Source organism: Nerophis lumbriciformis, linkage group LG06 (assembly GCF_033978685.3).
Source record: "Nerophis lumbriciformis linkage group LG06, RoL_Nlum_v2.1, whole genome shotgun sequence".
In the NCBI taxonomy this organism is placed as follows: Eukaryota; Metazoa; Chordata; class Actinopteri; order Syngnathiformes; family Syngnathidae; genus Nerophis; species Nerophis lumbriciformis.
Genome location: NC_084553.2, coordinates 44,478,321 through 44,502,101, shown reverse-complemented (window position 1 = coordinate 44,502,101; position 23,781 = coordinate 44,478,321). Strand labels below are relative to the sequence as shown.

Sequence of the window (23,781 nt, the reverse complement as noted above, 5' to 3'; positions counted from 1 at the left end):
CTTTCCTTTTAGACTCTCCCATGCTACTTTACTTTAATCATTTTATGCAGGCTCTTTATTGATGTCAGTGAAGTCAGTTGAAGTGGGCGAGCGAGTCACTCTCTCCCTTGTTGGCTCCACGGAGAGAGCCGGGCAGTGAGTATTGCGTGAGATTTATTTGTGAGCAGACAGGGTAGAGGGGGTTGCTGTGGAAGCTCAGAGGCTCTGTGGCTTGTGAGGCGGCAAAACAATTAGTTATGTTGACAGGTAGGTCTCACACACAGTCCAGCAGCCAGGCGTTTCCCACTGCAACATATAGGGAGGCACCAGTAGATGCTGGGCAAAAGTTTTGGGACATCTTTGCAGCTAGAAACAGCTTCCTCTCTCCTTTTGAATATGTTGGAGTGTGTCTGTGGGATTTTTTTTTTAAATCCATACAGCATGTGAGGTCACAGAGGTTCTCACCAAAGTCATCCTATCCACCAAGTTGGAAGCATGCGATTGTGGAGTCAGTGTGGAAGTAATAGGCCAGGACCAGGGTGTTCAAATGTTTTCCATCGAGGGCCACATTTATACAAATTTAAAGATGCAGGGGCCGTTTTGATACATTTGAACTAAAACCAATATAATAGAGAAGCTAAATTATCTGAAAAAAACATCCACATCTTACCTTTGTGTTTTAGCTAACTACCGTATTTTCCGCACTATAAGGCGCACCTAAAAACCACACATTTTCTCAAAAGCTGACAGTGCGCCTTATAACCCGGTGCGCTTTATTACGATTCATTTTCATAAAGTTTTGATCTCGCAACTTCGGTAAACAGCCGCCATCTTTTTTCCCGGTAGAACAGGAAGCGCTTCTTCTTCTACGCAAGCAACCGCCAAGGAAAGCACCCGCCCCCATAGAACAGGAAGCGCGTCTTCTTCTACTGTAAGCAACCACCCGCCCCCGGAAGAAGAAGAAAAAACGCGCGGATATCACCGTACGTTTCATTTCCTGTTTACATCTGTAAAGACCACAAAATGGCTCCTACTAAACGACAGGGATCCGGTTCATAAAAAGACGCAATCTCTCCATCCGCACACGGATTACTACCGTATTTCACAGCAACTGATATTCCTGTGAACCGCACTGTGGAACGGGAGCACGTACGGTGAATATTCGCACCACAGGGAATGAGAAGTCATCCTTCACTGTGGTTCTAGCTTGCCATGCTAACTTCCACCCATGGTGATATTCAAAAGGAAGACCTTGCCAAAAGAGACCTTTCCAGCCGGCGTCATCATAAAAGCTAACTCGAAGGGATGGATGGATGAAGAAAAGATGAGCGAGTGGTTAAGGGAAGTTTACGCGAAGAGGCCGGGTGGCTTTTTTCACGCAGCTCCGAAGGCGAACACACCTTCACTAAGACGGGCAGACAGCGCCGGACGACATACGCCAACATTTGCCAGTGGATCGTAAATGCCTGGGCAGATATTTCGGTCACAACTGTGGTCCGAGCTTTCCGGAAGGCAGGATTCACAGAACTACTGGACAACAACAGCGACACTGACTCCGATTACTTCGACGAGACGGAACCGGCCATTTTGGATCCCACGCTTGCGCAACTTTTCAATTCGGACACCGAAGACGAAGAATTCGAAGGATTTACGAATGAAGAATAACTTCAGAAGGTGAGCGCTATGTTTATTTTGTGTGTTGTGACATTAACGTTCGAGCAACATTATGTTGCTATTGCTCTACACCATTTTGAATTTTACTATGTTTGTGATTGCACATTTGCGTACATTTTGGGACAGAGTTGTTAGAACGCTGGTTTTCAATATATTATTAAAGTTTGACTGAACTATCTGACTGTTTTTTTGACATTCCCTTTAGCGCAGCGTAGGCGCGGCTTATAATCCGGGGCGGCTTATTGGTGGACAAAGTTATGAAATATGTAATTCATTGAAGGTGCGGCTAATAATCCGGTGCGCCTTATAGTGCGGAAAATACGGTATGTAAATTAGTGTAATCTGTCTGACCTTGTCAAATGTATTCTTCTTATTATCATTCTTTACTAGTAATATTACTATTTCACCAACTAAAACCTTTTTAAATGTTTATGCATACTTGAAAACTTATCATACATCATATCATAAGAATTTTGTACACATGTTCATAATGACAGGATGCACTTAAACCATCGAAAACTATTTTTTAACCTTTTTGACCTAAGGGACCAACTATTCCACTTTTAAACTGAATTAGTAATATAACTCTTGATTTTAACCGCAGTCAATAATGATATCTAACCTAATGTACTTTCAGTTTAACAGCATGAACCTTACTAAATGACATGAAATCATGTGTTAATCACAAAGTCTACTGTTAGGCTTAGGTCAGACACATTACAAAAATAAATACTAATCAAATATACTGCATAGATAAGAACATAGGTTTATACACAGTGTAAATACATAAATTCTAACTAAATTAATAATCCATCCATCCATCCATCTTCTTCCGCTTATCCGAGGTCGGGTCGCGGGGGCAGCAGCCTAAGCAGGGAAGACCAGACTTACCTCTCCCCAGCCACTTCGTCCAGCTCTTCCCGAGGGATCCCGTGGCATTCCCAGGCCAGCCGGGAGACATAGTCTTCCCAACGTGTCCTTGGTCTTCCCCGCTCTATACTCTCGGTAGGGTCCTTGAGGGTGCATGGGAGTTTGCCCAACCAGTCTACATGTGCTTTGTGGACTTGGAGAAGGCATTCGACCGTGTCCCTCGGGAAGTCCTGTGGGGAGTGCTCAGAGAGTATGGGGTATCGGACTGTCTGATTGTTGCGGCCCGCTCCCTGTACGATCAGTGTCAGAGCTTGGTCCGCATTGCCTGCAGTAAGTCGGACACGTTTCCAGTGAGGATTGGACTCCGCCAAGGCTGCCCTGTTCATAACTTTTATGGACAGAATTTCTAGGCGCAGTCAAGGGCGTTGAGGGGATCCGGTTTGGTGGCTGCAGGATTAGGTCTATGCTTTTTGCAGATGATGTGGTCCTGATGGCTTCATCTGGCCAGGATATTCAGCTCTCACTGGATCGGTTCGCAGCCGAGTGTGAAGCGACTGGGATGAGAATCAGCACCTCCAAGTCCGAGTCCATGGTTCTCGCCCGGAAAAGGGTGGAGTGCCATCTCCGGGTTGGGGAGGAGACCCTACCCCAAGTGGAGGAGTTCAGGTACCTAGGAGTCTTGTTCACGAGTGAGGGAAGAGTGGATCGTGACATTGACAGGCGGATCGGTGCGGCGTCTTCAGTAATGCGGACGTTGTATTGATCCGTTGTGGTGAAGAAGGAGCTGAGCCGGAAGGGAAAGCTCTCTATTTACCGGTCGATCTACGTTACCATCCTCACCTATGGTCATGAGCTTTGGGTTATGACCGAAAGGACAAGATCACGGGTACAAGCGGCCGAAATGACTTTCCTCCGCCGGGTGGCGGGGCTCTCCCTTAGAGATAGGGTGAGAAGCTCTGTCATCCGGGGGGAGCTCAAAGTAAAGCCGCTACTCCTCCACATCAAGAGGAGCCAGATGAGGTGGTTCGGGCATCTGGTCAGGATGCCACCCGAACGCCTCCCGAGGGAGGTGTGTAGGGCACGTCCGACCGGTAAATCAATAATAAATTATAAAAATATATCTGTTTCTTCAGTAAACTGTCAATAAAATTAAAGTGCAAATGAACATACAACTTCACCACTTTAGTCATAATTTTTGCGCTTGAGAAAGTCTGACTTTAGCTCCAGACTTCTTATGTTTGAGATTATTATTACTGCCACAGGTGGCGGTAAAGTGGATTATAACAGAGTGCCGCAGTGGTCTGTAAAACATATTCTTTTGGGGGCCCTCTAGGGAGTGCTCAAGGTTAAGAAACATTGACATAGAGTGAGACACACAGGTCATTGGCCATTTTGGTTTACAGATCCAAATTTTAGGGGAAGTTGGGCCAGTTCCATTTTTTGTTATATTTTTTTGTGTAATGTTCAAATCAAGGACGTGTTTATTTTGTCCTTATAATGTGCTGTGGGCTAATAAAAAAAAAAATATATTTTTTTTTTAAAACTGCCGCGGGCTGCATAAGGCCGCTGGGTCACACTTTGGACACTCCTGGCCTAGTCCAACTCCTAATTGATTAGTCAATTGTTTAAAACACGTGCCCGTAAATTTATGAAAGTGAATACTAAACTGTAGAAGAAAATATCGAGAAAAAGGGCAAAACTAATGTAAAAAAGAAAGCAAAAGCTGTATTTTTGATGAGTAAATTTTAATTTAATTATTTGAGAGATGCTGAAAAAAATAAACATTACAAGAAATAAAAGATAGTAATACAACGATTTATTCTACAAAACAATTTACAAGAAAAATATGGAGAAGAAAATTGGAATATTATAATTGTGTAATTATAAACATTTGTTTTCTAATTTCAAATCTTCCTTTGTTGTATTTTAACCAGATATCCATCCATCCATCCGTCCATCCATCCATCCGTCTATCGCTTTAGTAAAAAAAAAATTGGCTAGTAAAGAAATAGCTTGCTTTTTATTTGGTTTTAGTTAAAAAAAAAATCTTTTTTTTTTAAATTTACCAGTAGTTTTAGTTAAAAGTGGCTAGTAAAAAAATATAATAGCTCGCTTTTTAGTTAGTTTTAGTAAAAAAAGATTGGCTAGTAAAAAAAATTGCTTGTTTTATAGTTAGTTTTAGTTAAAAAAAATGGCTTGCAAAAAAAGTTAGTTAAAAAAATAATAATACAGTAGCTCGCTTTTGAGTTAGTCCATCCATCCATTTTCTACCACTTGTCCCTCTCAGGGTCGTGAGGGTGCTGGAGCCTATCCCAGCTGCATTTCAACGCAAGGCGGGGTACACCCTGGACAAGTCGACACCTCATGGCAGAGCCAACACAAATGGACAACATTCACACTCACATTCCCACACTAGGATCAATTTAGTGTTGCCAATGTTGCTAATGTTGCCACCGTGCTGCCCTTAACCAGATATAAATGAAATAAATTAATAATAAAATATAATCAAAAAATGATATAAAAAATGCTTTTTAAGAAAAAATAGTAATTTTGCATTAAATTAAAAAAAATACTAAAAAAGTGAATATCAATCAATAAATTAATAAATATAATACAATAATTAAATAACTAAATATACATACAGTGTATGAGCCTCCGAGGGTCATAAAGTCTGCTACTAACTTTATACAAAAATGATTTAACAAATGTTTGTGCATTTTTTGGAAAACTTTTCCATTTGTTTTTATGATTGCATGTAATAAACGCTCGTTTATGCCCCACAAGCTGTACAGTTTGTTTTCCACCTTTCCGTTTCAGGGCTTAATATGGGCGAGAAACCATAGTCAAACTATACTTTGTAATACCCAAACAGGAGCAAATATGCAGTAAACTAACTAAAAGCACATTGCAGTCCTACCATATGTGTTCATGTAGCTCATTTAATACATTTAATTAGTATTAGGTGTGTAATAAAAAGACTGATATTTCATCATCATGCAGGGACAGTAAGCTAAATTCAATAGTGACAATGAAGCAGCACAGCATGAGCCACATTCATACCTCATTAGAAAATACATGTCACAGGTGCTTTGTGAAAGCAAAAAAACTAAACAAAAAAACCCCACCACCTACATGCTGACGTGTGACTAGTTGGCAGCTAAATAACAAGACCTTGCTGAAGCACACTGCATCTTTTAAAGAGACATTTGAAATGTATTTGAGCTACTGCAAAAACCAAAGCAGTGAGGCGTTAACACGTCACATCGCTTTGCTTCAAATGTTCACTCGGCAGAGAGAAAACAGAGTTGGCATGCAAAGGGGGGGGAAAAAAAGTGTCATCTTCCTCCACTCCACTCACCTGGTGATCTCCTCTCGAAGGGCGGCAGGGTCCGGGGGGTAGAACTTGACACGCAAACACATTGTGAAAGGAGGCTGAGCTGTGGAGGAAGAAGTACAAATACTTGTGACACGTTTAATAATGTTAAAGCACATTATTCACCAAAAATAACACAACATTATAACACATCAGCAATAGAACCTATGCTGTTATATCAGTAAGGGGTACACAGTTTGGCCAGCATTAATGCCAGGTAATAAAAAAAAACATCAGGTGGTTGCCTACTGCCACAGCTGTTAATGTCTGTGTTTTTTTGAGCCGACGCTAATTAGACACTCCAGTGGTTATTTGCTTTTGTAGACCACACGCCCGCATGCCTAAAGAGGCATTAATTGAAGCATTACTTGGCTGCAACCAGCAGAGGCGCTGTTGATTCATCCTCAACAAGGGCGTTGCACCAAATTCTGGGGCCCCCATCCCACTCCAAACCCATTGTCACCGCTCCATACACACACACACACACACACACACACACACACACACACACACACACACACACACACACACACACACACACACACACACACGCACACACACTTGGTGGGTTCAAATGCACTAAAAAAATTATTATTGCATAGATTTGGTTGAAACCTACGGAGCCCCTAAAGCCATTCTACGGCCCGCGGACCACATCCGGCCCTTTGTGCGTCCCTATCCGGCCCGCGTGAGGCCAATCATAAATTACAAAATACATTTTAAAAAAGTATCTATGTGGAGTGTGCAATACAACAGTGCGGCTTTTGTTTTGAAAAGCGTTATTTGTATTACTTCCGTGTGGACTTTGCTCGTGCGCAATTGTGAGTGAATGTGAACAGCGGCAATCACAAATTACAAAATAAATTAAAAAAAACATCTAAGTCGTGCGTGCAATACAACTGTGCTGCTTTTATTTTGAAAAGTGTTATTTATGGGCGTATGTCCGTGTGTAACTTGTGAGTGAAGGTGCACAGCGACAAGTGATGCACGGTTACCCCCGAGACGCTATAAAGAGAAAAGTTGATGACGAATGCTGTGTTTTCAACAAGACATGGACTGCCAAGTATTTCTTTACAGAAATTAAAGGTAAAGCCGTGTGTTTAATGTGTGGTACACAGGTTGCTGTGTTTAAAGAATATAATTTGAATCGCCACTACACGATGAAGCACGAGGAAAAATACCGGAATCTGTTTGATGAAGCGCGCGCAAGGGAGGCTGATGCGTTGATGGTAAAACTGCAAACCCAACAAGGACTTTTTGCAAAATTTCACACCCCCAGAAATGCAGCTGTCAGGACAAGTTTCGTCATTTCTCACAAAATTGCCAGAAAACGTAAGGCGTTTTCTGACGGAGAGTTTATTAAGGAGTGCTTATTGGACTCTGTTGCGCTGATATGCCCGGAGAAGAGGGGTGCATTTGAGAACGTGTCACTCTCCCGACGCACTGTAACGAGGCGGGTTGAGACCATTGCTGGAAACTTGGAGCTTCAGCTGAAGAACAGAACTTTGACTGTTTTTCGCTGGCATTGGACGAGAGCTGTTGCATCTTCTGGTGGTTAAGTTTCCCCCTGTCTTTAAAAACTACTAACGCCTCTGTTTGTAACTTTAACCGAGCGTCTTTGAATGCACCACAGTTATGTGCAATGAGATGCCAAAGTGAAACTTGTACATAACTTTCTACTATGCTGCTACAGATAGACTTAATATATTTATATCTTTCTTCTGTCACCTCAGTCTTGTGCCAAAATGCTGGTGCTGTGTGTGAATGCTTAAAGGGGAGCTTTGATGACGATATGACATTTGTGTTGAGGGGAGTGTTCCAATGCTATGTTTGCTGTTATCCAGGTGGAACGAACCACTTTGCATTATTGATATGGAGTGTAGGTAGTTTTAGACATTCTTATTTTGATTTAAGCATTTTATTATCGAATTTTTGTGACTGTTAATTTTATGAAATTCTTTGGAACTTGCATATTTAAAAAAAAAAAAAAAATGAGTTGATGAAGGCCATGTGCTTGGGGCCTCTGTTCAACATTCACACTTCAACGACCCTGATTCTCAACTCATTTGCAGTTTAGAGAAGTGCAAAATGTCAGCTCACAAGAAAAATAAGTAGAACATTAAATACAAGAAAAAATATGCCATCATACTAAGGAAGGGTGCCATTTTACAAGAAACATATTTTTATTTAAAAAATGTGTTTAATCAAATTCTAACAAAATAATTATTCTGCAAATAATAAATACCTCCATAAATATAATTAATATCATAAAATAATAATTATAATAGTACATTTTTTTAAAGAATAAACATGTAATATAATCAGAATTATACAATGTTATGACAAAAATAACAGCATACACTTGTATATTTTATTTCACCTACAAGAACACACAAAGAGGTATTTTTTTTCTCCCCAAATTAAGAATTTAAGATGGCATTTTTCACCAATTCGTGACATTTTTGACATTTCTATTGGTTTCCTATATTTTGTATTATTTCCTGCCCAGTACTTATATTTGTTGTTCCACTTCCCGTCTGCCTATGTTAGGCCAATACTAATCTGCCCCGACTTAAACAAGTTGAAAAACTTATTCGGGTGTTACCATTTAGTGGTCAATTGTACGGAATATGTACTTCACTGTGCAACCTACTAATAAAAGCCTCAATCAATCAATCAATCAATCAAAACCTTTGTTTCCAAGCCACTTTACATCTGACTTGAACACCTGCCCCATATTTGTAATTAGCAGACTCGCCTGCAGGCAGGCAATCACTAATCAGGAGGCTTTTATGCCAGCCACGTCTAGAGTATGGCGCTGGATCATTTGCACCTCCATGCTACATTCCTTGGTTTTCCTCATTAAAATGGACTTTTACCTGCACTTTGCCTTCAGTCTCTGCATAGCGCATCTCGGGGTCACGCTGCAAGCGATGCAGCCAGAGCGTAACTTTTGTTCCTTCATTTGTATGAATGAATGTGACATATCATCAAAGAAATACTCACATTTCATTTGTTTGGCAATTGACTTTGAAAACTCCAACCAGTGCTGCAAAGAAGAGAGAGCAAAGTAAAGCAGAGAAAATGTAGCTGCTCCACTTCACTTTCTGACTGCTCAGCAAGTACAGTAAACATGCTGACTGAGGATCAAAAGCAAGAATAGTAGATTGAAATCACCCGCATATAAAAGCCACCCATACAGTTAGTGCCGCCCCCACTTGCTCCTCTGACAGCAGCCAGTGTGCCAGGAGGAGATGAAGTCACTCAAGAGATGACATAAGAGCGGCAAAAGCATCACTCCCGTTGGTTTTAATAAACACCCCAACAATGTATTGAAGATAGCTTAAGGCAAATCATGTTAATCTTCTTGCATTACTACTTAATGCAAATACAATTTATTATATTCCCCACAAATGTATCTCATTAGTACACCACTGAGTGCTTTCAAATTAATCTTAAATACCTAAATGCACTGTTATTATGTGACGAATGTGAGTTATTCAGATCAATGACCCTTGACAGTAAACAGCCATAAAACACAGCATTTTCTTATATGACACAATCCAAACAACCTTCCTTAGTCATGGTGCAAAAAAAAAAAAAAAAAAAAAAAAGGTAACTAACATAAAGGTCAACACACATGGTCACACATAACCCAATCTGCTCACTGAACATTGTGGATATTATGAATAATGTCCAAAATTAAAAATTACACCCATTTAAATCCATCATGGTGGGAAAAATGTAAAACACTCTTCCCACACTTATCCATGGTTGCCGCATTTTAGCTGCTTAATATTTCTGATTCATTACAAACATTTAAGAAGGTTGTTACAGAAGTAAACAAGGTAGGGGTCAAACATTCACACACTCCTAATATCCAATTATATTAATGATATATTCATAATTTGAATTATATATCCATCATATTAATAAAATATGTACATGTATTTGGCCCTGTTATTATGTGACGAATATGACTTATTCAGATCAGTGACCCTTGAAAGTAAACAGACATAAAACACAGCATTTCCTTATATGACACAATCCAAACAACCTTCCTTAGTCATGGTGCAAAAAAAATAAATTCAACTAACATAAAGGTCATCACACATGGTCACACATAACCCAACCTGCTCACTGAACATTGTGGATATTATGAATAATGTCCAAAATTAAAAATTACACCCATTTAAATCCATTATGGTGGGACAAATGTAAAACACTCTCCCCACACTTATTCATGGTTGCCGCATTTTAGCTGCTTAATATTTCTGATTCATTACAAAACTTTAAGAAGGTTGTCTCAGAGGTGAACAAGGTAGGAGTCAAACGTTCACACACTCCTAATATCCAATTATATTAATGATATATTCATAATTTTAATGATATATCCATCAGATCAATAAAATATGTACATGTATTTGGCCCTGTTATTATGTGACTAATGTGAGTTATTCAGATCAATGACCCTTGAAAGTAAAAAGACATGAAACACAGCATTTTGTCTTATATGACACAATCCAAACAACCTTCCTTAGTCATGGTGCAAAAAAAATAAATTCAACTAACATAAAGGTCAACACACATGGTCACACATAACCCAACCTGCTCACTGAACATTGTGGATATTATGAATAATGTCCAAAATTAAAAATTACACCCATTTAAATCCATTATGGTGGGAAAAATGTAAAACACTCTCCCCACACTTATTCATGGTTGCCGCATTTTAGCTGCTTAATATTTCTGATTCATTACAAAACTTTAAGAAGGTTGTCACAGAGGTGAACAAGGTAGGAGTCAAACGTTCACACACTCCTAATATCCAATTATATTAATGATATATTCATAATTTTAATGATATATCCATCATATCAATAAAATATGTACATGTATTTGGCCCTGTTATTATGTGACAAATGTGAGTTATTCAGATCAATGACCCTTGAAAGTAAAAAGACATGAAACACAGCATTTTGTCTTATATGACACAATCCAAACAACCTTCCTTAGTCATGGTGCAAAAAAAAAAAAATTCAACTAACATAAAGGTCAACACACATGGTCACACATAACCCAACCTGCTCACTGAACATTGTGGATATTATGAATAATGTCCAAAATTAAAAATTACACCCATTACACCCACCATCATGGTGGGAAAAATGTAAAACACTCTTCCCACACTTATCCATGGTTGCCGCATTTTAGCTGCTTAATATTTCTGATTCATTACAAAACTTTAAGAAGGTTGTCACAGAAGTGAACAAGGTAGGAGTCAAACGTTCACACACGCCTAATATTCAATTATATAAATGATATATTCATAATTTTAATTATATATCCATCATATTAATAAAATATGTACATGTATTTGGCCCCTGGCTTGATTATTTTTTAGCCCAAGTTAAAAAATTTGGACACCCCTGGTTTACACGATAATATGTTGTTTTTGTAGTCACAGCAAGAATACTATTGATTTTAAGGGATACTTAGTTGTGTAAAGCAGCTTGGTATATTCCTAGTTATCGTTTTTGCCTTTCAAACTATTTCAGCACATCAACGTGAAACATTTATTACACTCATTTTCTATTCAAGGCAAGAACACTAATGATTTAAATGAATATCTGACGTATATGATGTCGTAGGTCAATTCAGTAAGTCATCTTCTTAGTATTCTGTAATAGTCTTTTTTTTAGATACTTTGGGATTAATTTTATGTTTGATGCAAGAACTCTATTGATTTTAATCGATCAGTTCTTGTCATATTTTGGTTTGAAAAAATTGTCTCTAACAAAATTTGAGAAATTATTTTCAGCCTCTTTTTTTAAACATTTGGGATTGAATTATTTATTTATGCAAGAACCCTATTCATCTTGATGTATGGCCAAACTTACCAATTAATCTATCAAAGTCAAACATTCTCAGTTTCTTGTCACCTTTTGGTTCAACAAATCTTCTTCAACTAACTTCAACAAATTATTTTAAGTCCCTTTTTTAAATGTTTGGGATTTCATTCCATATTGATGTAAGAACTCGTTTTATTGAATCAAACTGATTATTCAAAGTTTCTTGTCACTTTTTTTGTTTAACAAATCTTCTTTAACAAACTTTAACAAATTATTTTAAGTCCCTTTTTTAATAATTTGGGATTCAATTATTTATTGATGCAAGAACCCTATTCATCTTGATGTATGACCAAACTTACCAATCTCTCTAAAAAAGTCAAAGTAAAAAAAATCACAAAGTTTCTTGTCATCTTTTGGTTTAACAAATCTTTAACAAACTTTAACACATTATTTTAAGTCCCTTTTTTTAAACATTTGGTATTAAATAACTTTTTGATACAAGATCCTTATTGATTTTTTATCAATCAGACTGATTAAGTACTATTAATTTAAACTGATTTCGTAAAGTTTATTGACACCTTTTGTTTAATTAATCTTCTTTAACAAACTTTAACAAATTATTTTAAGTACCTTTTATAAAAACGTTTGGGATTTAATTCCTTATTGATGCAAGAACCCTATTGGTTTAATGAATCAAACTGATTATTCAAAGTTTGACAAATATTAAACAAACTTTTACAAATGGTTTCAAGTCCCTTTTTTAAACTTTTGAGATTCAATTTCTTGTTGATGCAAGAACCTTATTGATCTTAATGTCTGAGTAATCTGACTTATTTCTCTTACAAAGTCAAAAGTAAAATAAGTGTTTTTTGTCAATAACAGTAAAACAAATAAATAACTATTATTCATTCTTTTTACATTCAAAGCAAGAATCCTATTGATGTAATGTTTGACTAATCGAAGTAATTTCTCTAACAAAGTCAATGGCCAAATAAGTGATTATTGTCAATAATGGAAAGGAATAAAACTTCATTAATTTTAGAACCAAAGCAAGAATCATATTGATTTTAATGTCGACTAATTGGACAAATTTCAATAACGGAATAAAAAGTCAAATAAGAGAATGTGGATTGTTAAAAAATGAACAAATATTTTCAAGGATTCATGTCCTATAGAGAGCAAGAACCATACTGATTTTAAAAGCTATCCATTCAATGTGTGTAAGTAAAATAGCTGACATCACTGGGGGTCAAACATAAAAAAAGTCTATCCTATCTTTCTTGTCAAAAGGCTACCATATCTTCTTTGAAGTTTCAGGGATTTGTTCTAAAAACTAAACGAGAACCCTGTTGATCTGAAAATGTTGACAATGATGTCAAAGGTCAATCAAATATAGATTCTGTGTCATTCTAGTTGAATGATGTTGTGACAAATATTCCATCTATGGCTTCTGTAAGAAAAATGCAAATAGGGAGTGAGGAGCAGTCAAAAGTGTGGACACACTTTCTCATGCTAGTGAATGAGAACGTGGGTGCAAACCTTTGACTGGTGCTGTACTTTATATAATTATTATTACTCACCCTCTGCTTGTCTGGGTCCACATATCTGATGCCAAAGTAGTCTTTCTCCAGCAGGTTGAGGTGATGGCAGATGAGGTCAAACAGATACTGTCCCTTAGCGTCCCGCTACAAGAGAGGAGCGACACGTGTGTTATCGTTAGTCGTACAGAACGCAAACTTTGCAAAGTAGGGATGTGCTGATCGACCGGCCACCGATCAGTATCAGCTCATTTTTATTTTTATTTTTTAATTTGGTCGCCTTTGCCAATTAATGCCTTTCAATGCCGATCACAAACCCCTTTGTTTATTTTTAGTCCCCCTACTGATAAGCTGGCAGCTAATTGTGTATCTCCATACGCAGTGTGGAGCCCCTCTAAAAGCTACATTGATAATACCGGTAATCACTTCCATTGTGGCAAATAAACTGCATTTTTTAGTATCCTAAGGAAAAGTCTAAACATGTTACACACCAAGAGCAAGTCGGGAGCAGGCATGCGAATAGCTGGCTTTAAACAACACCAAGAAATAAGTGCTTAGTAAAGTTTAAGAAGTGTAGAGAGTAGGATTGTACCGGTATTAGTATAGTACCGCGATACTAAAGAATCATATTCGGTACTATACTGCATCTGAAAAGTACCGGTCCGCCATGAGGACTTTGAATATGACCAATGTATGATCCTGTAACGACTTGGTATCGGATTGATACCGAAATTTGTGGTATCATCCAAAACTAATGTAAAGTATCCAAACAGAAGAATACATTATTATTACATTTTAACAGAAGTGTAGCTAGAACATGTTAACCTTCCTCTTGTGTTAGCTTTCTGTTACCATCTCTTATGTTAACGGGTCGGTTTTGACCCATGTCTTAAATCAGCTGTAAAATACACTAAAAACAATTATCTATCATCCAATTTGTTTCTCATCTCTTGGTTACCTTGTTAGGCTTCCTTATCCATGAAAATATTGGTTATAATATTTTTGGTGTGGGCCATTGGGCCTTTTTTTTGTCAGTATACCCCTCGATTTTAATTTAAAAAATTGTAAATTTAACCTCAAGAGAATCGTATAAATAAATAAAAGGTTGTTGTGTTACCTGACTATTACTGAGGGGTATTAGAACACATCTCTTAAATAAATTTGTTTTATTTATTTTTTCATTTTAATAATTTTAACTAAAGTAACATCTATGGTGTTACGGGTCAATCTCGACCCATATATATTTACTTCAAGAAAAAGGCTAAAAAGTATTTTTTTCAGCAACAGAACTTTAAGACAAAAACAAAATGAAAAGCAGAACAAGTCATAACACAAAATATAGATTTGCAAGGTCAAACAAACAACAGCAAATCAAGTTAAGTTAAGTTAAAGTTAAAGTAGCAATGATTGTCACACACAAACTAGGTGTGGTGAAATTTGTCCTCTGCATTTGACCCATCCCCTTGTTCACCCCCTGGGAGGTGAGGGGAGTAGTGGGCAGCAGCGGTGCCACGCCCGGGAATCATTTTTGGTGATTTAACCCCCAATTTAACCCCCAGACCTACTCAGTGGCCTAGTGGTTAGAGTGTCCGCCCTGAGATGGGTAGGTTGTGAGTTCAAACCCCGGCTGAATCATACCAAAGACCATAAAAATGAGACCCATTACCTCCCTGCTTGGCACTCAGCATCAAGGCTTGGAATTGGGGGTTAAATCACCAAAAATGATTCCCGGGCGCGGCCACCGGTGCTGCCCACTGCTCCCCTCACCTCCCAGGGGGTGATCAAGGGTGATGGGTCAAATGCAGAGAATAATTTCGCCACACCTAGTGTGTGTGTGACAATCATTGGTACTGTAATTCCAAGCCTTGATGCTGAGTGCCAAGCAGGGAGGTAATGGCTCCCATTTGTATAGTCTTTGGTATGACCTCCTCATCAGACTCATCAGATGTGTCTGTGTCTTCTGGATGACACTCCTCCTCAGAAACCTGTTCATCAGTATCACTATGCTGCTCTGTGTCCTCTCCCTCATTTTCACCAAAAATATTATCCAGAATTTCTCTCACTGTAAATCTTTTTTTCATTTTAGTATTGCTGCAAATTGGAGATGTGCACTCTGCAAGTCACCAACTCTATACTGAATTGACCTCACATGCCAGTCTTTGTTTGTTTTTGTACTGGATAACAAAGTAAAATGAGAATCCCCTAAAGCTCACATGATTGGGAGAGGAGCTGGCTGTCAGTGTGTTTAGTTTTGGCTCTAATTATTGCTTTATAATCTTATTTTTATAACTGGGTCGAAACCGACCCTAACAACACCAAGGTCATAATTTCAACCAGAACATTTTATAATTTAGTGAAAAAAACAAAAACTGTTTTATTTTGTTGAAATAGAGGTTCCTGACAAAGTCAAAAAGCCTTGATGCAAAAAAATTAATTTATGTGGTTGTTTTATGCATTTAAAAACTAAAACGGGTCGGTGCCGACCCTAACACAAGACGAAGGTTAAGAGAGAAAGTAAGCAGATATTAACAGTAAATGAACAAGTAGATTAATAATTCATTTTCTACCACTTGTCTCTCATAATTTTGACAACATAATAGAATGGAAAATGACACAATATGTTACTGCATATGTCAGCAGAGTAAATTAGGAGCCTTTGTTTGCTTACTTACTACTAAAAGACAAGTTGTCTTGTATGTTCACTGTTCACTTCCAATGTGTTAGTTTAATGCAGGTGTGTCAAACGTATGGCCCACGAACAGGTTTTACCCGGCCCACGGGATGAGTTTGCTAAGTATAAAAATAGCGGCAACATTTTTGAATGAAATAAACTGTTGTTGTAAATGTGTCCACTAGATGTCGCAATAGCAATTCTTTGTATCTTTGTAGATTATGCTACATATGTAAAAAAAAATAAACCACATGATGATAGTGCACCAGTCGAGGAAAATGAGCAAACTACATAAATAACATCCTGTAATTTGATTTTGATATTATTTTTTTATCTTGATAGATTGAAAATGAACACCAATGAGTTGACTGATGAACATTATCATATCATTTATTCAGAAAGTATAAATAACGACAAATAAAGATAGAATACTATTGACCGCAGCATGTAAGTGTACAAAAAACCCAACAACATTCTGATTTGTACATTTTCAGAATGTGCTTGTTCTATTTCTAAACAAAGAAAACAATCTTAAGTTATCTTTATTTTTAAGTTATTGTGCCGTGATTTTACAGGTCCGGCCCACTTGGGAGTATACTCCATGTGGCCCCCGATCTAAAATGAGTTTGACACCTCTGGTTTAATGAGTATCTTCCCGAACTACTCTGTGTAGTGTTCATAAGCTTGTACACTACTACTATCTAGTGTCTAAAATCTGCAACTAACTTAAAATTGTACTACCGTAGCTGCGCTCATCTTACCACGCTACCAGACACCCTCCCCACTAATAAATAGCACTCTTGGTAAGTTGGAAATCGTATTACTGTATTTATTGGCAGGCTTTAATAAGTTAAAAAAATTCAATAATTATCTACAGTATATCGATCAATATAAAAAACGTATATTGTGATGAAGTTTGTAGCCATATCGCCCAGTGCTATCTCTACAACAAAGTAAAGTATGTCAGGTAATATTCTATATTTTGGTATTTTTCATCAGGAAGTCTGCTTTTTTTTTAACATAGAAAACGGCCACCAGACAGCGTTTAAATATTTCACCACTCTCCAGGGAGAAATATGAGGGCGATCAAATATTCATACTGAAGCAAGCAGCCATCTGTGACGGCTCTGCTGCAGGATAGAAGAAGAAACAGAGACAAGGTGCAGGTAAATGAGGAAGCGCCAGAAAATGGGAAAGATCTAGCACCTTGCAAATAACCGCAGGTTTAGTTTTTAATAATGAGTATTTTAACTAAAGGGGGGTCTGGGGGTGGTGGTTCACACTTCTATTTATTAGCACTTGTTGATATATACCTTTGCTTGTCATAACAGCATGTATTGGTTGATCTATTTTAAAATAAATGCAAAATAAGATTTAATGGAATTTAAAACTTGTGTGTTTATTCTATTGCTGGAAAAAAATTAGTTAAAAAAAAAAAATCAGATTACACTTTTGAATTTTGATTAATCAAGATATCTCGCGGTTGATTACATACTTGCATAATTTGAATTTTATTTTAAAAATGTGAAAATATTTACAGGAACTTTTTAAAAATGTTTTACTTGAATGCACGTCATTTATTTGACCAAAAGCTGGTAACAGTATAGCACAAAGTGCGCCTTTGAACAATAGTGCAAAAATATTACAAATAGGGATTGGTATTCCTTTCATTTTTGAATTGATACAGTACCTGGAAATCAATATCGGCACTCAACTGTATCAATGTTCAGTACTTTTGTGTGTATTCTAATGTGTTAGTAAATGTTAATTGTTTAAAAAAAAAATCATATTTCTTAAAATTTTACATTTAACAATGTGATGCGCTGTGCAGTTATCTTGTTTTCTTACACTGTTTTGTCTCATTTGCAAGTATTGTACTGTAATACAGTATATAGTAGACATTTCATGCAGTTGCAATTCCAGGACGTTAGAAAGTGTTTGGACTATTAACTGTTGAGTACCGTTCTTTTTACACACCAACTGTTTGATTGTAACGTGCATCTTAGTTGTAGTTTTCATTAACAAATTTGGAGGTGTTGAAATTTCCATGTAAAATCGCTAATGCTAATTGGTAGCATGTATATGGCAAATCCAATGAAAATGAGCATCGAGCTAGTGCATTTTGAGAAATGGAGCCTTGCTGTACTTTTAAAATTGTAAAATTTGATTGTAACGTGCATCTTAGTTGTAGTTTTCATTAACAAATTTGGAGGTGTTGAAATTTCCATGTAAAATCGCTAATGCTAATTGGTAGCATGTATATGGCAAATCCAATGAAAATTAGCATCGAGCTAGTGCATTTTGAGAAATGGAACCTTGCTGTACTTTTAAAATTGTAAAATGTACACTGAGACTCATGGTTGGTGAGAATCAGACTAACTCCTCAGTTTATTGCAGTAGTATAAATAGGTTTCAAATAAATAAGTTCCTTTTACCTTGCCTGCTTACCTAATAAGGTCATTTGTCCAGGCCAAAAACACATATCAGGATATTTACCGGTGCTTCCTGGAATTGGGAGTTTTTGGCAGGACACAAGTCTTATACAACATTAGGTCAACATCAGTGTTGGGACTAACGCGTTACAAAGTAACGTGTTACTGTAACGCCGTTAGTTTCGGCGGTAACTAGTAATCTAACGCGTTATTTTTTATATTCAGTAACTCAGTTACCGTTACTACATGATGCGTTACTGCGTTATTTTATGTTACTTTTTATGTAGTATAAAGTGTGTTTTATCGGAGCGCTGCTGTGTCATCGTTCTGATTGTTCTTGTGTCACAAGCCGGAGAAGAGAGAGAGACATGCGCTCTGTGTGGGTGTGGGTGTGGGGAGGGAGGAGAGAGAGGGGGGGGAGGGGGGGGCGTGTCTGATCATGATGGAGCCAGAAGTCGAGTTTGCTAACATGGAGATATTTTCACTACTTTTCTTTTGTCGAGCACAAAGAAAATAACATTTTAGTTAAATGTAAATTGTGCTTTGGATCAAAGATGCCATCTACTGCCCAAAACAGCAATTCAAATCTGCTGAAACAAGCTACATAAGCAACATGCTTCGACGAAGCCAGTAAAGAGAGACAAAGACTCCAATGACACTTCACCTCCACCACCACCACTTAAGGATTAACTCTGCCTCTGCTCATCATTCACCGCTGAAGGTACACACACTCTGTCAATCAATGTTCCCTCTAATTGTTGATGTGTGTGAGCAAAGGCAAAAAGTCCCTGAGCATTGAGTGGAGTCCATGTGAGCAACATCACACGTGCACACTGTGGCTACACCAACACCTGTCCCAAACCTGACTAAATAACAAGTTCCATCTCCATCCATCCATCCATTTTCTACCGCTTGTCCCTTTCGGGGTCGCTGGAGCCTATCTCAGCTTCATTCGGGCGGAAGGCAGGGTACACCCTGGACAAGTCCCCACCCCATCGCAGGGCCAACACAAATATACAGACAACATTCTCTTATTATTATAATCAAATGACAGCAGTCATTTCCATTTCTAATATAAGTGTTTAGGCCCACTTACAATGACAATAACAACAAATATTGTTTTTCATGAACTGTGTACTTGTATTGTTTGTCTGGGTGGAGGTCCTGCATTGGAAATAATTTGTACCCCTTTCAGACATTGCATTTAGTTCCCATTAAAACATTCACATGTTGCACAATGAGATGTAAGCAGGGGATCATGTCTACATTCCTGCAACTTCCTGTTTGTAAAAAATATATTTTTATTAGTATTTATTTAATATACTAACAGCATTTCATGATTAATATTTAAAAATGAAGATTCCTAATAAATGACATTAGAATAAGCACACATTTGATTGGTAAATCATAGTGTAATGACCTGGAATTACACTTTATGTGTGGTGTTGGAGTTGTCCGACTTTTTGTGTGGCTGTAAACGCATCACTGGCTAAGTGCCATATGTGCAAGTGTTGGCGCATGTGAGAAAGAGCGAGTGGCTGCTGTTGATACAACAAAGTAGCTTTTGGTCTGGTTTGTACTGCAGAAAATGACCACTTTTGCTAGATATCATTTTTTTTTACTAATGTTTTGGTGATGTGTTTATGGCCGACAATAAAGAGTTTTGCTCAGTAAGGTGATGGATGGAATTCATGTCCTCAAAGCGTCTCGACAGACGTTACAATATTTGAACAATGATGACGAAAACGGTTTTCTCTGTCGTGTCCGTGTGTCGAAAATTGTTATGCGCTTATTTTTTTATTTGATTTTGTGCATGGCATAGATTTGCCGTGCGCAGAGGATGCTTGAGCAGTTCGCAATTACACAGGCGCACTCCTGAGAGGGAACGTTGCTGTCAATTCTCTTATATACTCTTTCATTCTAGACTTCTAGAGTGTTTGATTATCACATCACTCTAAATGTATAGACTATAAAGTTCACAAACATAAAGAGGGATCCTAGTGGGCCAGGCCAATCTTTCCTTATCTCTAAACTAAAACTGGGGAAATGTGTAGAGTGTTCTGGGCTTCAGACATGATTTTGTATCAGAATTACTTGAGGAAGAAAACGCCTGGTTAGGCTTTGTGTATGTAGTGTGTGCCTTCCTTGCTTTACAGCTATGTTGTTATTATGCTGTTTGTTACTTATGTATGTTATGTTGCAGCTATTTAAAATAGTTTTGTCAATTTGTTCTGGCCAGAAACAAATTGGCCTTTGAAACATATCTTTGTCTTTGTGTGTTGTATGTAGAGCACATTGCTTAGCAGAGTTCAGTGATGCAAATGCATGTCAAGTTGATCAACAGATTGTATTATTCTCCAGTGCAATAACAGTACTGAAATTAAGGCTAAAAGGGCAATAATGGGAGCTTTAAAAAAAAAAAGAAAAAGAAAAAAAAAAGTAACTAAATAGTTACTTTTCACAGTAACGCATTACTTTTTGGTGTAAGTAACTGAGTTAGTAACTGAGTTACTTTTGAAATTAAGTAACTAGTAACTGTAACTAGTTACTGCTTTGCAGTAACTAACCCAACACTGCCAACACACACTGTACTGTAACACTGGTTCAGAATGTTCGGTGTACTCACTAGCAACACTTTAAAGAGCATACTACTGCCATCTTGTGGCGTTAATAAAAAAAAAAAAAAAAAACCTATAACATGAGGTTGCCTACAGCCACAGCTGTTAATGCCAGTTCAATTTAACACATGCTATTTAGAGACCCTAGTGCAGGGATATTTAACCAAACTGTTTGTAGAGGCTACATTTACAGAAAGTTAAGGCCCGGGAGGGATGGACTTCTCCCTTCACTGTTAGTGGTATTGTGTATATTCTGGAGAACCAGCGTCCTCTACAGTAGACATTTGATTTTGGTCTATTCATTTTGTCAGAGCTACAGAAGTGTTCTGTTGTTTTTAAGGAACGTCTGCAAAAACGCTAGTCAAATATCATCTCTATGACAGCATGCTATAGTTTTAAGGACCCTCTGCAAAAATGTGAGTCTCCCACATTTTTTTTCAAATATTTTTATTGAATTTTGCAGACAGTACAGTATGATGGATCATGGCAACAGCAAGTTGAGGCATCTGCACATTTTACAATATGTAACATAGTAAACCCTACCCCTTACAGTACCCACCCACTTTAATTCCCAAGGTAATTGTCACCTAGTGCCCACAACAAATATAGACACACATGAATATATGCAAACTTAGATTCAATCAAACAAATATATTAAAGATAAACAAAAAATAAATAAGGTAAATAAATAAATAAATACTACATAAGAGTCTCCCACATTTTTAACTGAACTCATAGCCCAAATGATGAAAAAGAGAGGACCTAAAATGAAACCTTGGGGAACACTACCAAGGTCGTAACTAGGATTTGACAAATACCAAGGTCAAACATTGGTTGTCCAAGAGGAACTTTGAAAGGCTGAAATCATGGGTAATTATATTACCATGAGCAACCCAATTAATGTCCAGAATAACAAGTTTAATTGAGCTATAACTGTCATATAACTGAATCACTCATCTAACATATTTGATAATCAGCATGATTTTGTAACAGCCCACTTTTTTATTAATATCCTGAAGATTAGCATATCAAACAATTTTAACATCATAAAAACATACATTTAAAAAATATACCAAAGTTTAAACCACAACCAGTATTCGAACCCAAGATCTTCTGCTTCTGCAAGTTCTAATGATATCCGCCACTGAGCCACCGGAAATGAAGGTTGACATTTTCTCCGCATACTCTAATCAGTGACAGAGATTAGTTAAGGTTAAAGTAAAAGTGCACTTCATTGCGTTACGTTGTTGGAGTTGTAGCGAGCTGTGCATGACTAAAGATTGTATATTGAGAGAGAATGATCTATAGCACACATAATGTCCTACACAAAGTACATTTACAGTCAGTCATATCATCATCCTTTTGTCACCTAAAACAAATACGCAGGACATGACCTCGGTGTCCTCAATAGTAGTCACGGCCATGAACACCACTCGTATAATTAAAGAATTTGAACAACTACTGTGACTACTGACTGCAACTGAAGCAAAGAAGCGTAAGAAAAAAAAAGCCAAAAAGGAGAAGACTCAAAGGGGTGCCTTGAGGAACGCCTCACCACAGGTTTGGATTCCCTGTGTTCTATGTTTGCTAGCAAGGTTAAAATGTAAATGCAAGGATCTGCCAATGTGATTACAGTAGTCTAAGTTCCTCCATTGCTGGTATTCCGACACGTGACTTCTTCCCGGAAGTGAAAACCAGTGGTGGTTAACCCAGCTAAGATGGCTGTTCTACAGCAAGTAGTGTGCAATCTATCTGAGGCTTATATTTTCCAGCAAAAAGCAGATAGGAGTAAAAAATCAAACTATGCAATGGAATAGATCCCTATACTTAATTAAAAAAAAAAGATTTGTCGGGTGATATCAAGGACTACACATCGGTCGTGTTCTCAGACATATCGAAATATTGTGCTCCAGACGCCATTCTCCACTACAAAACTGATGGGAACTTGGAAAAGCATGGAGGTCTACTACTACTTTGTGTGTGGCTGGGTCAATGAAATTGGTATGAAGACTCTCCTGGATAAATATGCATCGTTTTTGCTAGGGTAAGGTTGCATTTCATGATTTAACTTCGCATCTGCAGCCGTGTTTGTTTTTGTTGCATGTGCCGTTTACGAGTAGCGTGTTTTCCCCGTCTTTATCAACATATAACTATAGATGTTAACATTGTGTATGTGGCAAACACTTCATTTATGATTGCTGCATTTGGTAAAAGTTGAACTCTTTTAGGTTTTACTGCAATTATTTGGACTTATCGAGTTGGTGCTTTTTGAAACACACAATTAGGGATGTCCGATAATGGCTTTTTGCCGATATCCGATATTCCGATATTGTCCAACTCTTTAATTACCGATACCGATATCAACCGATACCGATATTAACCGATATATGCAGTCGTGTAATTAACACATTATTATGCCTAATTTGGATATCCAGTTATGGTGAAGATAAGGTACTTTTTAAAAAAAATAATAAAATAAGATAAATACATTAAAAACATTTTCTTGAATAAAAAAGAAAGTAAAACAATATGAAAACAGTTACATAGAAACTAGTAATTAATGAAAATTAGTAAAATTAACTGTTAAAAGTTAGTACTATTGGTGGACCAGCAGCACGCACAATCATGTGTGCTTACGGACTGTATCCCTTGCAGACTGTATTGATATATATTGATATATAATGTAGGAACCAGAATATTAATAACAGAAAGAAACAACCCTTTTGTGTGAATGAGTGTGAATGAGTGTAAATGGGGGAGGGAGGTTTTTTGGG

General features: G+C 37.5%; 1 protein-coding gene across 1 annotated transcript in view; it reads right to left on the bottom strand.

The window, feature by feature from the left end:
- Nucleotides 1-23,781, bottom strand: part of LOC133608838 (FERM domain-containing protein 5-like) — a 167,916-nt gene that overhangs the window by 52,698 nt on the left and 91,437 nt on the right. Inside the window, exons 2-4 of the mRNA XM_061964413.2 lie at nt 13,329-13,433; nt 8,903-8,945; nt 5,882-5,960 (exon numbers count right to left, since the gene is read on the bottom strand). Of these exons, the coding sequence (XP_061820397.1) occupies nt 5,882-5,960; nt 8,903-8,945; nt 13,329-13,433 (227 nt within the window). The remainder of the gene's footprint in view (nt 1-5,881; nt 5,961-8,902; nt 8,946-13,328; nt 13,434-23,781) is intronic.